The 15,393-nt window shown below is 41.7% G+C and overlaps 1 protein-coding gene across 2 annotated transcripts; it reads right to left on the bottom strand.

The window, feature by feature from the left end:
• Positions 1-3,400: 3,400 nt before the first annotated feature.
• Positions 3,401-7,692, bottom strand: ostm1 (osteoclastogenesis associated transmembrane protein 1). 2 transcript variants are annotated; one of them, XM_061704508.1, is made up of 6 exons: positions 7,309-7,692; positions 7,047-7,074; positions 5,763-5,860; positions 5,571-5,681; positions 4,793-4,958; positions 3,401-4,347 (listed from the first exon to the last, which is right to left on the bottom strand). In XM_061704508.1, the coding sequence occupies exons 1-6, from the start codon at positions 7,627-7,629 to the stop codon at positions 4,289-4,291; spliced, it is 783 nt and encodes a 260-aa protein (XP_061560492.1). In that variant the 5' UTR covers positions 7,630-7,692; the 3' UTR covers positions 3,401-4,288. The 2 variants fall into 2 exon arrangements, with proteins under 2 accessions (XP_061560492.1, XP_061560491.1); XM_061704507.1 differs by having other exon boundaries at positions 7,047-7,161.
• Positions 7,693-15,393: the final 7,701 nt, after the last annotated feature.

The following is a 15,393-nucleotide window of genomic DNA, read 5'->3' on the forward strand; positions in this document are numbered from 1 at the left end:
GTGAAGCACTATAATGGCAGCATTATGATTTGGGGCATGTTTTCTTCAACTGGAACTGGGGCCTTAGTCAAGGTGGAAGGAATTATGATCAGTTCCAAACAGGAGTCAGTGTTAACGCAAATCTTTCAAGGTTCTGCTTGAAAGCAAAACAAACGTCAGGAAAGCCTACTAAAACAGCACAAATGTATTTTGGGTTCATCAGAGGCGCTTTAAAAGGTGACAAGTGTGTGCTGACTCTCATTTAACATGAGCTTGAATGTGTTTGGTTAATTCTGAATACATCTGTCTCATAAGAGGGTGCAACCACATTAGTTTTTTTTGTTTTTTTTACTTTCCAAAAGATTTCTTCAAAATTCAAATTGAGTTGTCCAGGTTGTAGGTCACAGTTATGGTGGTAAAATTGTGAAATGATTTGTTTTGGTGGATATATATATTTTTTAAATATCAAAATCTGCCATTTAAACAAGGGTGTGTAAACTTTTTTTAATATCCACTGTGTTGCATTAATGGTGTGTTTCAAGTAGCCCCCAAAATATGTATTATTTTATGGAACATTTATGTGAAAAGAGGGTTCTGCAGAACATTCTAAAGCAATTGAGGAGGCCGTGACCTTGTCCAATGTACAGAATTTAACAAGAATAATATTTCACAAGAGACAAGGACAACAAGAGATGACATTTGTTGGCCACTATAATGACCTTGTATCACAATACAAGTATTTTGTTCTCATTCATCAGAAGACATAAATGGTTAATATCTTCTTTTTTTATTTTTTTATTTGCCCGTTTATCCTGGGGCAAATCAAACGCTTTGCATTGGTCACGTGAAGTTTTAACAATAGGAGTGAATGGAATAGCTATTTTAATGGAGTTTATGCAATGTAATACTTCAGCAAGTGATTTTCATCGTTTCGACTAAAGCCTGAACACAATCCTCAGCACATTTTATATATTTTTTTTTTATTCAAATCCAGCAATAGAAGCAGAATAAATATGATGTGGTTGATGTGAGTCACTTTGTAATATCATGCTCATTAGTCCCGAATTTTTACTAAATCAAATCTGTTTGTGAGTGGATTAGGAGGGAAATTATTGTGTGTGGAATTAGGCCCTTATTGCCTCTGGATTTTCTTTTCCCTTTTATTGCAAAACAATAAATCCGGCGAAAGTCAATCAGCTGCTTGGCTAATGCAATCTTCATTGCAATGACATTTCAAATATGTATTACATACACACATTAGTAAACAAAATGCAAAACAACAGCAACCTTTTTTTTTTTAGGTAGATGTACTGTATGCATTGATCTTACCTATTGTTTTATTAATATATGTTGTGTATGTATTTTTATATTTCAGTTTTTTTATTAATATTTTGTTCAATTAATAATCTTTTAAATGTATATTTATGAAGAACATTTAATTCTTTTTGACTTAATTAAAAATAATTTCTAATGTATTTAAATAACTAGATTTTGTATTTTTTTTTATCAACTGAAATAATTATGTGTACTATATTAATCCTACAAGCCCAAGTCTTTGCATGTGCAAGAATATATATATATATATTTTTTTTTAATCATACATTTTATGTAGAAAATGGAATTAATCCTGTTCTTACCTGTCAATTGTTACATTTAATCGATTTAAATAATAACCACATATTGTTTGCTATAATTTGTCATTTGTATTTATTTTATAAATATTTTACGGAGACAATGTATAACCATTTTCCCTTTGAATTTATTTGAATAAATATTTTAACAACTAATTTACTTTAATCCTTTAAATGCTATCACAGCATTATCATGACTTTTTTTTTTTTTTTTTAATTACAATAAATATACAGCAGACATTTCATCACATTCACGGCTCTTGCATTGGATGCCGTTAGATTTTGTAGGTATAATCCAACCATAAAACAAAACCAAAAAAAATAACAACAAAAACTGACCCATTGAGTGAATGTGCACCACGTGGTGCCACAGGGGTGTTGCTCGACTTTCAACCTGAGGGGTAAAACAGCAGAGTTTATCGGGAATCTTAAACTGTCACAGTTGAGCCACGCAGGCCCCCACGCGGCACACCGTGTTTTCCCGCTGCACGCTGGCCGTGAAAGGGGCTCATATGACTCGGCGTGTGCGTAATGCTCTTAGCGGCGAGCTGATGGGCCGCGGTGGCTGCGCTCTCTAAGACCAAGAAGCCACGATGGAGTTTCAACGCGTGTGTGCGTGTGTGTGTGTGTGTGTGTCTCCTGAGATTACTGGGCCGAGTATCTTTATCCTGTTGGTAGATTAGCCGCTAATAACGAGGGAGAAGCCCACCCCCATGCGAGAGACTGGAACAAGGGCCGCCGCTGTGTGGAAGACGAGCGGCTTTCGGAAACCTGCGCCTCGGCCTCGTAAATACCGAAGCCCCACCGCCAGTCACCGGACGGAGGCTGCGGGAAAGGACATTTTAGTATATCGACGTCCCACACCTAACTATAGTAAACCATACAGTGATGCCTTGAGATACAAGTTTATTGCGTTCCTTTACCATGACTGTAACTCAAAACAATTCTCTTAAATCATCTTTCCCCATTGAAATGTATAGAAATGCCAGTAATCTGTTCCAGCTTCCCCAAAAAGAACAACAACAACAGTTTGTATCGCATAAAGTTAAATGCACGAGCAAACCTCGACTAAGTCAGGCCCATACAGTTCATTTGAAGATCATGTAAAGAAATAGTTCATTATTACTCAGTTCTGTCCTTTGCACATTTTGGTACTTAGTCTGTGCTCTGAATTTGACTTTTTAAACACCTGTCCACAGACGACTGACGGAAAATAGACTTTTGGCTAACTCTGGCATATTTACAGCAATGTTTATTCATGTGCATTGTCCCGCTTCAATAAACCTTTAAGGTAACAAATAAATGAATGTGCTTAATGTTCATCAATTCAGCTCTTACAAATGGGAGCGTAAAGAAATAACTGAAAATGAATTAAACTAGAGGCACAAAATAGAAAAAAGAAAGACCATTAAAAGCTTAATGCAACCATAAAAGACTGATTTTGGAAGCATGATTCAGAGTGCTCTAATGACTTATGTCTGCGTGTTTGTATTGAGCCAACACGGCCAGTGATGTGCACCCTCTTCGTGCGGCAGATACAGTACATGTCACCGCTAATGGACATCGAGTACTTCCCTTTTTGTATGTGGCTCTCTTCTGGGCATGCATGACAGACATAAAACCCATTTCTCGATCCATAACTGAAGCACGTACTTACATTTGAGAATGCACGACCACACACACACACACACACGAAAGGATGTTTGTGCAGCAACATGTGCAACTACATAATTAAGATTCGTATTCAGAAGCATTGATTTTGAATACATTTTTAATTAGAACAACACGCAGTAGAGCACAGCTGAGGCTGAACAAGTTCTGAATTGGCTCAGCTTTAAATTGTACACTTTCAGAGATACTTAGCTCCTGCATGTGCCTGAAGTTTGTCTTAAAAGTTTCAAGGTTTACTCTCTGAGAAGGTAATGAAAATATCCCAATAAAGCAGGGTTAGCTAAATTCTTTTACACTTATTCATGATGCACATATTGCCTGTGTAACGGTGTAAATTAAAGCAGCAAGTAGCAATGAACGGTCTCTCACACCCCCTTTTTCATGGCAAATCCTCAAAATGATCATCGAACTTGGAAGCCCACGTAAGATGGCGTAGTAAAAAACATTTGTCAATTTAGCATGGCCCAGTTGTGTGGGATACCTGCTTCATATTGGGGTCTCATTTGGATGAAAAAGTACAAGTCTTGGAATTTGCTACGTCAAACCAAAAAGGTGGCTTTCTGTTCAATTTCATGAATGGGTTCTTGAGACTTTTCCGTGGACCTCGTTATGATAAAAAATGCATCAATTTTGATCATGATACAAGCACTTAATAAAACTGGTGTTTTTTGGGACATGTTGAGGCCCCCAAAGATGCGTTTTCTTTCATCCAAAGAATAATAAACAGAGATCCCTAAATATAGTCCACTGACACCACAAAAATTTAAATATCTTAATTTAATGACAATATATTTGGTTACAACTGCTTCAAAAAGTCTCATGAAAGTTCAGGACAAAGTGATATGGGCTATTGCTGAACCAAAGTCAAATTATGTACGTTGAAAACTCCAGTGTGTTTGACAAAATAATGCACGTGTCTAAAAACTGATAGGTTAATTCAGCCTGCTGTCACCGCAACACAAACCTCCAAAAAGTAGAAAACGTCAACTCCTCAGTGGTGTCAGCCATCAGCTCCGCTTGTCCCGAATGTTCATCAGACTGGAGGCGTACGACTTTGCTCTCTTGGCTGCAAAGAAATGTAAAAAAGGGGGAGAATTGTCTTGGTTTTGTGTGTGTGGTTTCTTTTGTATCCATACACAGTGGTACGTTTATAAAAATAAAAAAGTTGGGTGGGGGGAAATACAGTCGAGTGGAACCCCGCATAGTCGCGGCTCAGAATTTGCAAATTCACCTATTAGTGGATTTTCGGGGGGGACCTACCCCCCGAATGCCCCACCATGGATGACACAACAAAGTTTAAAGATGAAAATCTTATCTTTTAAGAAATGTCTGCATTTAAGTCAGGGTCACCCACCCCACAACACCCCCTCCCAGCCCAAAACTTCACTATCACATGAGTCAGTCAAAGTGCCCCCCCACCCCCCACCCCACCTTACCAGCCCACAAAGACTAAAAAAACTCTTGTCAAAATATGTGCATGCGACAATGGGGGAATTAAGCGGGTTACTCACGGTGTATGAGCTTGCGTTTCTTTTGTTCTGAGTGAAGGAAGCTGCTCAAGTAGAAAATGATGGGCAGAAAGAGCATGAAGCTGGACACGGCGATGACAGGCACCGTCTCCTCCCGGGGAAGGGAACATTTGAAGTTCTTACTCCACAGCCTGCGGGTCATGTTCATCTGAGAACGAGGCAGAGTGCCAACATAAGTGCCGACCACGATGAGCACAACGATGACATGATATCCCTAATAGGTCCACCCGTTTTGGCGTTACTTGCTTTGGAAATACAACATTTGTAATTAGCAAAAGTAGACAAACGACGTGCTGACACTTAAAAGTCACAACACTGGAATTAAAAGTGAAGACAGTAATGCTGCCGTCAGCTTCCACGCCACCCCAATGTGCAACAAACAGCAAAAAAAGAGCTAAGACTTTGGAAAAATGTTAATCACATCCAAATCCCGAGGCTAAAAAAAAAAAAAAAAAAAAAAAAACACCTTTGTGCAGTTTGATTGTTTGGCTTGTCACGACAGCAACTTTCTCTGGGACGTATTTTGTATAATAATGCAGGTATGTTCATTTGGAGTAGTAGGAAGGAAAAGGTTTGGAAAGCGCTTCATTCTGGCGTGAAGTTACCGGTAGCTACTTTGAATTGGAAATATCAATATGATAATTCCAGAAAGTAAATATTATAAAGAACAATATGGTAAAGTGCTAAACACATTAGACCATCTGATATGAAATCAAAAATAAAACTATATTGTTTTTAAAAGCTTCTCTGGCATACGTACGCCATCCTCGATGTCAATACACATGGTGCCATTCTTCTCCATTCCGCTGTACAGCTCATTGAGGCCCTTATATGCGCTCTTACAGTTTTTGCACAGCTCTGTGTGGTTGCCCTGTGGAGACATGACAAAATAGGGCAAACCTTCCGCTTTACAGCATGAATCTGTGGGAATCACTAATAAGCAAGGGAGTACCTGCTGGTATCTTTCAAAGCAGGTGAGAGTTTGGTTGAGAATGGACATGAAGTACAGCGTGTCATCGGTGAGGCTCCGGAATCCGTCGTTGATACAATCTACATCAGGAAAGAAGCGGCAGGTCTGTCATTTTCAGTGAGCAGTTGCCTCATTTTTTAAAGAGAAATCATTAAGAATTATGTCAAGAGTGCAGAAGTGACTGGTGATTAATCATGTTTTAATCATCATCGGTCAAGGCAATTGAGGACAAAAATGGAGAGCGCTACATGGCTGCAACCAGCTGTTGATTCACTCTCAACTACAATAAACCCTTATTCGCCCTAAACTGTCAAATATAGCGCAACCTATGACCCCAATGCCCTTGAAAATAAATGTCTTACAGTTGACGTATTTCGAAAAAGCTTAATAGATTTATACTAGTGGCAGCGGGACACGGAATGACAGCGAGGTACAAGGGCGGCGACACAAAGTGAAGCTTCGTCAGATTATTATGTCCAAGAATGCGCAGACAAAAACTGTGCGACAACTACAACTTTATTCATCATAAAAAGAACGTTACTGTCATAACACTTGTCGGAATACAGGCGGTGTGTGTAAATAGTAGCTACTGAATGTGGTGTTTTAAAACAAATTATAATAATTTAATGCCCACTGTGTAAATAGTAACCAAAAATGTCTTCACACGCAAAGAGTCAGTGCCGCTAAAAAGTTTGCTGACCGCTGTGTTCCACCTCATATGATGATTGCAATGTGACTCTCCTCTCGACAGCACAACTGGTGGTTTTGCATTCATTTTCCCTCTATGATGTTTTAATATTAGTGTTGCGCAACGTGTCGGCTTGTCATGCAAACACAAAGCGTTAAGGATCGTTTTGACGTGCGAGTTAGGGCACACACAGCTTTCATGTGACTCTCATAAACTTGATATAGTTCACATTGCTACATGACACAGCCTTGACATACCATACATAGCACAGTGGTGTAAAACTGCATAAATGGTCAGCTGTGAACTAGAACTGGGTCGTTGTGTTTCCTCCACTCCGTAAATAACGAAGGAGCAACTCTTTCCTCAAGAACATATTTCTCTAATTCACAAATTCCAGACGAAATAAGAATGCACATAAGAGATGTCTGATGTATCGAATAATCATGGGTGCAGAGCGGAACTAATAAAAGTCACATGCTTTGTCTCGAAAAGTCATATGATTCATCACCGCAGGAGGGCGAGTCATACTGCATGTAAATGTCCATTGCAATGAAGTGTTTCACTACTTCTTCACTTACGGTCGCAGGCTGCTTTGGTCCACAGGTCCTGCAGGTTGTCGAAGAGCAGATAAACCAGCATGAGACGGTCACTGCGCAACAAGCTGTCCCTGCAGCTCTCATTGCCAGGACCCAACTGAAGACATTTAGCAGCAAAAAAACAAAAAAAACAACTAACCGAGGCAGAGGTTTAGAGTTGCTTCCTTCTTGTAGGAAGCAAACATCGCAAGACTAGTGACTCATGATGAGACACGCAGTTCCAAAGTCAACTGTGTTGTGGTACCTGCTCTGAGGAGATGTTCATGTAGGTGGTCGCCAGGCTGCCGTAAGCGCCGAAGCAGTTCTGGCACACTTTAACCGGCCGCGCAGCCGGAACCAGGCAGTTGACATAGGCCACGTAACGTTGGCCAAAGAGGCGCAGCAGCTCGCTGCAGTAGTCGCTCACCTCCAAGTCGTCCGGGAAGGCGGACAGCAGCAGGCTGACGGGGGCCGCCGCCGGTTCTGCCGAGACGGAAAGTGTGGCGTTAGCTCCTTCGCTTGACGCCACAGCGCAAACATACAACACCCACGCGGTTAAAAATGCGTTGTGGTGAGAAAGAGGCATGTTTGACAGCTTAAATGCGTCTGGGTTTGCTCGTCTGCCTCAGAGGATCCATCTCTTCCGGGTTTGGGGATCATGTGACAGTTGAAAATCTCGCGAGAGCCCACGGTGACAGCCAGGAGCAGAAGTTTACATAACAAAATAAAATGTACTCCGACTACTACTACTAATAATATTAATAGCAATATAATAATAATAATACAATAATTTTATTTTAAATACTAATATTAACGACTGTACTTCGGTTCTTTTCATCATCATCATCACGTGACTAAAGCTTTTTTTTTTAAATTATTATTTATTTTATGAATCTGAATATGCCTGCTAGATAACACTCATGTGCGTACCTGCATTTGTTTTGTGTGATTTCAGAATACTATATCAAACTTTAATTCATTCATCCAACTACCCATGTATCAATCCATCCATCAACAGTCTATCCATCGAGGCATCCAGCTATATATATATATATATATATATATATATCAATCGATCAGTCAATCAATCTATCATCGAGCTATCCATATATAATCTATCAATCTTTCTTCTCACCTTTCACCATCTGTATCTATCTATCTATCTATCTATCTATCTATCTATCTATCTATCTATCTATCTATCTATCTATCTATCTATCTATCTATCTATCTATCTATCTATCTATCTCATCCTTTCACTAATACACCATTGCATCAACTAATCATAGCGTAAACGCTTCAGGCCCCCGCACTGATTGTGATAATTGTCACGAAGCCCTCGAATCAAGCGGCGGCAGTCAATGGCCGCTAATGTGAAATTAGTGGCTTTTGATAAGGCTCAGGCCGCATCAATTCTGCAGTCATCGGGGCCTAATGAAAATAAGGGAGACGAGGACACGCGGCACCGTCTGCCTATTCTAATGGCCGCGTGCCACTCGAGTGGTAAATATAGGGGTCTAGCCCCCCGAAACGCCGCACACGACGACGAGAGCAGCTCATTAACTCTACTATCTGCCGACTAATTGTTCAGACGTGGCCTTGTTCCTTTATCTTTTCCCAAAGTAAGGCCTATCGCAAAGTCCTCATGCAAGCCTGCATGACGCCCGACATTATCAAGTCATTATCATGTGCGTTATCATTAGGATTAAAGTAGCAACTTGTACATTAGTATGACAGATAAGGCAGTGGTGGGGTTCATCCTGATTACAGCGTTATTTGACGCTCTTCCTCTGTCAGTCTAATCAGGAGCACACCATGTTTTAAAAAAAAAAAAAAAAAAAAAAAACGGAATATCATTACTGGAGATGACCGTTATTGTCAGATGCCAGCATTCATTAGCATGTGGTAGATAGAGGAACCAAGAGGACAAAAATCATCAATTAGACTGATCAAATACATGATGACGATGATGATGAGAGCTCTTGAGGAACTATACATAGCCGAGCTCAAAGCTGTTGAACTTTCTCTTGATTTTACGCCAGACAAAAAGCCCATCAAATGATGCCAAAAATGACTTGCACGTACACGCCGAGGTATTCTGTAGAAAATGTAGGCTGTATACTGTAATGTCTGTTATTGTGCAGAAAATCACCCCCATGCATGGACGGCTCGTGCTCATGTCTGAATAAGCCGATCAACACGTTCTTAAGGGAATTTAGTAGGAAAACCACACAAAAGTTAAGCACTGTATTACGTTGTTTGGTGTAAAACCTCGTAGCGACGAACTCCACATACACGGGTGCCGCGACACAATCCACAAACATGGCCGACATGCACTAAAACGTAAACTGTTGAATCTGCTCTTTGTAAAATTTTGTAATGCGCAGTATTTAGTCGAAAACAAATATCTTATCGTTGCTCATTTTCAGTTCAGCGTTTTAACACTTAACACTTCAACTCTATAACGTTTGAGGTGAATACGTTGTGTCTTGTGCCAGCCTAAAAAAACGAAACTTTCTGCTGTTAAAAAAAAAAATGACCACCTTGTCTGGAGAAGAGAAAAAAAACATACATACCGTATGTAAGGTGTATTTTTTCAGTTGCCATCATTAGCTACCTTAACATTTTCTGTTAGTCAGTTCACAACGTTAGCAATGCTATGGGAATACATTCTTAGTACGATCCCGATGTAAGTAAATAAGAGGGGGAAATATTTTGTGTACAGTACTGAGATTTTTCTTTCTGTTGTGCCAAGTTAGCAAAATGACTATACTCATTCACTGCTCGCCTTCCCAGTCAACATGGATATTTGACTTCAAAAGCCGTCAATGGCAGTGATGAACAAATAAAATAAATAAAATCACTTTTACTTGCATACTCAAGTACATTTCAGAGTCTGTACTTTTCACTTTTACTTGAAGGGTTTCCATCAGTTCTACTTTTACCGGACTCTTTTGTTAGTATCTGTTTCTTGTACTTAAGTACAGCGTGTGAGTACATTTCTTCCCCCTCTATTTGTAATACAGTGTACAAATAAAACGTGTCCTTCCACAATGAGACAAGACCTGTTTCGTGAAGGTGTCAGATAAGAGCCCACGTTTGCCCCCACCCCCCCTTTTTTTTTTTTTTTTTATAACCCTTACCACTGACTTCACTTATTTTAGCCTCTATGTTGCTTGATCCTTGTTTAGCATTTATTTTTGGGGGGAATGTTTTTATGATGAGAACGCTTTGCCCGTGAATTCCACACAGGTTAACTCGCAGCCGCCTTAAACTTGCCTCTTTGGGGCGACAGAGAGAAAAGTAGCTGTAAAGTTATGCAGAAGTTATTCTTCATCCCTCGGGCCGTCCCTAATCCGCCCAAAACCTCATTCTTTCATCGGAGAACTGTGCCTCCTTTCTTGTGCCCCCCTCTCTATACAACATAAAGTCAGACTGCATTTAATGGTTATGTCGCGATGGGAGAGGGGCTTTCTTCTTCGCCCTTTCTCCCCAATATCGCCCTTTTTCGTCGTGTGAGTCTCCCAACCCACGGGGACCCCCATATTCTTCCCTCGGCGTCTGACTCGAATCGCAAACTAACCCTGATTTTCACCACTTTGCTGGGAATCGCGCGGAGTGATAATAGAGATTTCGCTTTCATTTTATACGCTTGACTTGGTTATTGTTGCGCTGCTCCTCTCCCGTGAGTCTCCTCTTTTCTAGGGATTAAGCCCTGACTTCGTCCCCGCTATACTGGCTGCCGAAGTGGCCCCGGGATGACAATTGACACAGATCAAGGCGGCCCTATTCTGTTCTTTTTCAAAAGCACTCAGCTCATTCCATTTGGAATGAAGCAGTTGGACCGGACACAAGGGATGTTCTTCGCTTTGCTTCCCACAAATCAATGGCGACAGCAAAAGTTGCATTTTGCATTTTGCCGTAGAAAGCCATTTGAGCATTTGTTGGATGTCCTGAATATCCATTTTAAGGTCCATGTACTAGTTCACGCTTTATCCTCACGACTAAGACAATTCGGACACGAGTATCATGACTGGGGCACACTAGTGAACAACTGTCTTACTAGTAATACTTTTTCCACGACTGCCTTCGCCTACTGTATGATATTTCTCCATAATAGTAAGACAACTTTCACAGTTCTCTAAATAAAAGGAAAAGTGGGTTTGCTTCAAGCTGTTTATCATTCCCAGTTGAAGTTTACTGTAAAACCCACACATAAAAACAAGAGAATTAAACGTTGTGTATTTTTAAATCCCAAAATGTTCAACCAATTAATATAATGTATGCAAAATGCCATGGATGGATTAATTTAGTGAAATTTGCATCAATGTTATGGTCATTATAAACCTTCAAACAACTGCTAAATTAACACACACGCAGCGTCAACACATAGAGACAAAGCATGCAGCAGTACTCACATCTTTCTGCTCCGTGGGAACAACACGTTACTGGAGCTTAGTTAGGGACCTTCTCTGCCTCTGCTTCTCGCCATTGTTAACGCTGTGCGTGTCAACAACGGCGGAAACCTAAATCTAGGATCCCAAAACACCACTGCTGCGCCTATAAATTTCGGCGATGACCATCGGCAGCAGGTGTGACGCATGAGACTGTGCCCACCAACGCTCGGCCAGGAAACTGAACAAAAAAAAAAAAAAAAAAAAAAATCACAAATCAGCAGAGCTGATCTCTCTCCAGCCAGAGAACAAGTCCACGCATCTGTGTTTGTACAAAACACTTCGTTGAAGCCACCAGGCAAGCTTTAACGCTCACCAACGTCACAAAACGCATGTTACATCTGCATTTTCAATGCTACAATTGAGTTAGGTTGTCTTAAGTAACACAGATTTCTAAAATATATACAGAATCTTATGTTGGATATCGGAACATTTGTTGCCGTGGTATTATATTAAACACTCACATACACACGTCAGAAATCTAAGATAAACGGAATGGCAGTTGACTCCCACCATGCTAAGCGCAATTTAGCCTTAGGCTAACGTTAGTCAAAGTCAATGCTGTTTTACCTCAAGTAAGCCAAGATGTCAACTACTCAGGGTCGCTAAGTGAAACAGTCTTGGTTTTAGTTCCGCTTGTTCGGCAGAGAGAGATGTTTGAATTGCGCAGCGCCATTTTGTCATTGTGTCGTGTCGTTGACACTGCCTTCACGCTCAAAAGGTTTCTCTATACATTATCAACTTTTCAGATTGGAGCATTTATAACATAGCTGATATTAACCGATTAGGATTGTACAAAAACACAAAACAAAAAAATGAGTCGCTCTAAGCCTAGCTTATCCTCCCGATCTTGGCCTCCAACATGGCTGACAAACAAATTTCATCTATATAGTGGGGATTTACTCTCTGGTCCAAAAAGGCATGGCACTACGTCCGACATGCTAAGTGTTTAAAATTTTTGCACATATGAAAATGTCTGTGCGCTCTCATCACTGCAGCAGGGTTCATGCATCGTCTGTGTCGCCTCCAATCAGTCTGTTGAGGGAGTGTCGCGCACTCTTCCGTGGGTCACTTGGGTCGGCCCTCTCCTGGAAGAGCCGCCCCGGTGCTAGTACAGCGAGAAGGGGAGGCTGCGGGCGATGGGATGATTCCCAAACAGGCAGCCGACCGCAGAGACACAAAAGCCGCTTTGACTTCCCCACTGCCGGTCGCCCCGGCAGGGACGGTCCCCGCGCTCTCTCTCCCCCCACTCAACCCCAGAACACCTCTCGTGGCTCCCGAGAAGCCCGGACGTCTTGTTCCATAACAAGACGCAAAAGTGACTTCTTTCAGCTCCACTGAACTGAACATAAACCCCCAGCGCCAACCTCTAGTGCCCAAAGAGAACAAGGGAGGACGGGTGGGCCGGGACGGAGCTGGTGGGAGGGTGACAGCCGGGGGGGGGGGGGGTTGACAGATTGCTTCAATAAAGTTGTTATTCACTTTAATATAACACGAGGTGTCCAAAGTCTGGCCCCTGACAACTACTAATACTACAAATGATAACAAATTTGTTTTAAGTATATTGTTTCTAGATATGCAAACACACTTTGAAAAATGAATAGGAAACAAACCATTCATCATAACGTCCCGGTGAATAAAGATAATTCCATTTCCAAAGCAAAAATAGTTTGGGCCACGTCATTTCTGCTTCATGTCAAGGTCATGGCGTGACCATATCACATCGTTAATCTTCAAGAAACTGCTTTCAAGATTGTCAGCGCACGACAGATTGCTCTTGTTTGGATTCTGAACGTGGAGAAGTGAACCTGTCGTTGCTCAGTGCAGGGGTGGATCTTTTCTCGTGGGATACGGGGCGTGGGCCACCCCCCAAATCTTGAAAATCCCCGCTTTTTTTTTTCCTGACATCAAAATGACAACAACAAAACAAAAAACAAAAAAAAAAAACAATTGATGTACAATAAGGTAGGTACCAAACCGGGATTTTTGGCGTGCCGTTTCACCACGAGTGGCCCCCTGAAGGCTACCGTAACTATGATGTAGCCTACAATGAGATATGTTTGACACCCCTGCTTTACCAGAAACAGAAACAAAAAACTGAAGAAATGACTGCGACACAATTTATTTTAACTTCAGGTCCGGTAGACCCAGCCCCCCCTCCCCCTCCCCTCCCCGCTCTACTGACAGTGACATAGCAATGAAAGCAAGACGTGTTGTAAACATAATGGGGCTCGGGGGTGATTGTTTCTGGCAGGCTACAAAACACATCAGCCCTCCCCTCAAATTAGTCCCCCAGGAGGGGGGGTCAAGTCCCAGGGGAGGCACTGACATGACGGCATGCCTGCACATACTAGCTCCGACATGCATCACGTGGCCGCCCTTCAAAACAGTCATTACAACATGATACACTTTCGGCAGCCAGCTTTAGCAGTCACACAATGGGCTCAAAGCTTTCCAGGGTGAGATTGCATGCCGCACACATCAAGGCTCACTTCATCCAAGAGACATTTTCAAAGACAAAACCCAATGCTAACTGGCTTTAAATTAGGCCAAAATGGCATTAGAACCGTGCGTTTTCATCTAGCCTTTCATCTAAAAGTTCCAATTTTTTATATTTAAATAAAAGTGTATTATAATATTATATACATACAGTATATAATTATTATAAACACTAATCATTTTTAAAAATGCTACACTGAAATGGTACTTTGTTTACTTTCTCATTTCTGATGAACACTTGGGCCTATTCCGCTACTGTATCTGACTGTTGTGATGGTGGTGCTTGGAAGTTTTGCTGTTGTTTGACACGCAGACTTTTTCTATTCAAATCTTCATAATCATATCTTATAATAAAAAGCAACAGGTCCACGACCCCGTGCTTGAAAGGTCACAAAGGGACGAAACAGTTATCTGGTGCGTTAGCATTAGCATTAGCCGTGAAATGTGAATTGAGGTGGTATGCGGGAGTCAGAAAAAAAGACTTCTGCACGTTGAAGGCAGATTCAGCCCAGATGCATGCGGCGATGTTAGCTTTGAGTGGCCCCCGCTCTCCCTCCCCTCTGGCTCCTTCCGACTTCCCAAGCCCCCAGGTTGCCTTTGCATGACATCATCCCCAAACTATGCCCCCCACACCCATGTGAATCTGAGCTGTCACAATCGGCAGCCGGCCCACCATTAAACTGTACGCCAGCCCCATACGTTTCCCCTCTCTTCTTCACCTCCTCCTCCTTCCTCTTCTTCTTCTTCTTCTTCTTCTTCTTTCTGAACCCCCAGAAAGGCATTGTTTGAGTCAGGGCCTGATCAAAAAACTGTTGCCCGCCAACCACGGGGCTTTCTGTAAATTCAATGAGGCCACCTTAAAGATTTTCCTAATTAATGGATGACATCTTTGGCTGGAGGAGAGGCGAGGCATTCTGCTACGGCTCGCTCTTTGTTCGCCTCCTAATTAACTTTCCCAGGTCACTCAGGTCCCCGCAACCTGCGAGTGAAGAGCTCCCATTGAGGAGGCAGTTGTAAACTTACTTTTTTCTTGCCTCGGCACTTAAAAGGGGAACGCAACTATAGGGAACAGAAAATATCCTATTTAAGTCCTTTGTGCGTGAGCTGCTTGCACATGTTCCAATAAAGGAAGTCTTCTAAATAAGCTGCCGTGTTGCTCTCCGCTACCCCCTCGTCCTTGTCCCACCTCTTTTCTCTCCCCCAAGTTATGACTGATAGCTGTGTGGTTGAGCGAGGGCGGGTGGGGTGGTAGGGCAAAGGACAGCATCTGGCCATTGTGGAGTTGTGAGCATCTCCAACTTTGGGGGAATTTAAGGATGGGAAACTTGGATAATGCTTGAGAAAATGTGGTGAATATGAAAAACATAAGTGGCTCTTCACCCTCAGTTGGCTGTTTG

This window comes from Phycodurus eques, chromosome 18 (assembly GCF_024500275.1).
Source record: "Phycodurus eques isolate BA_2022a chromosome 18, UOR_Pequ_1.1, whole genome shotgun sequence".
Taxonomy (NCBI): Eukaryota; Metazoa; Chordata; class Actinopteri; order Syngnathiformes; family Syngnathidae; genus Phycodurus; species Phycodurus eques.

Excerpts from the sequence above, each read along its gene's own strand:
- ostm1 (XM_061704507.1), bottom strand. The coding sequence starts at position 7,629 with ATGCCTCTTTCTCACCACAACGCATTTTTAACCGCGTGGGTGTTGTAT. Across the intron at positions 4,959-5,570 it reads GTATTGACATCGAGGATGGC|ATGAACATGACCCGCAGGCT; the intron begins GTACGTATGCCA and ends CCTCGTTCTCAG. Across the intron at positions 4,348-4,792 it reads GAAACGCAAGCTCATACACC|CCAAGAGAGCAAAGTCGTAC; the intron begins GTGAGTAACCCG and ends ATTTCTTTGCAG.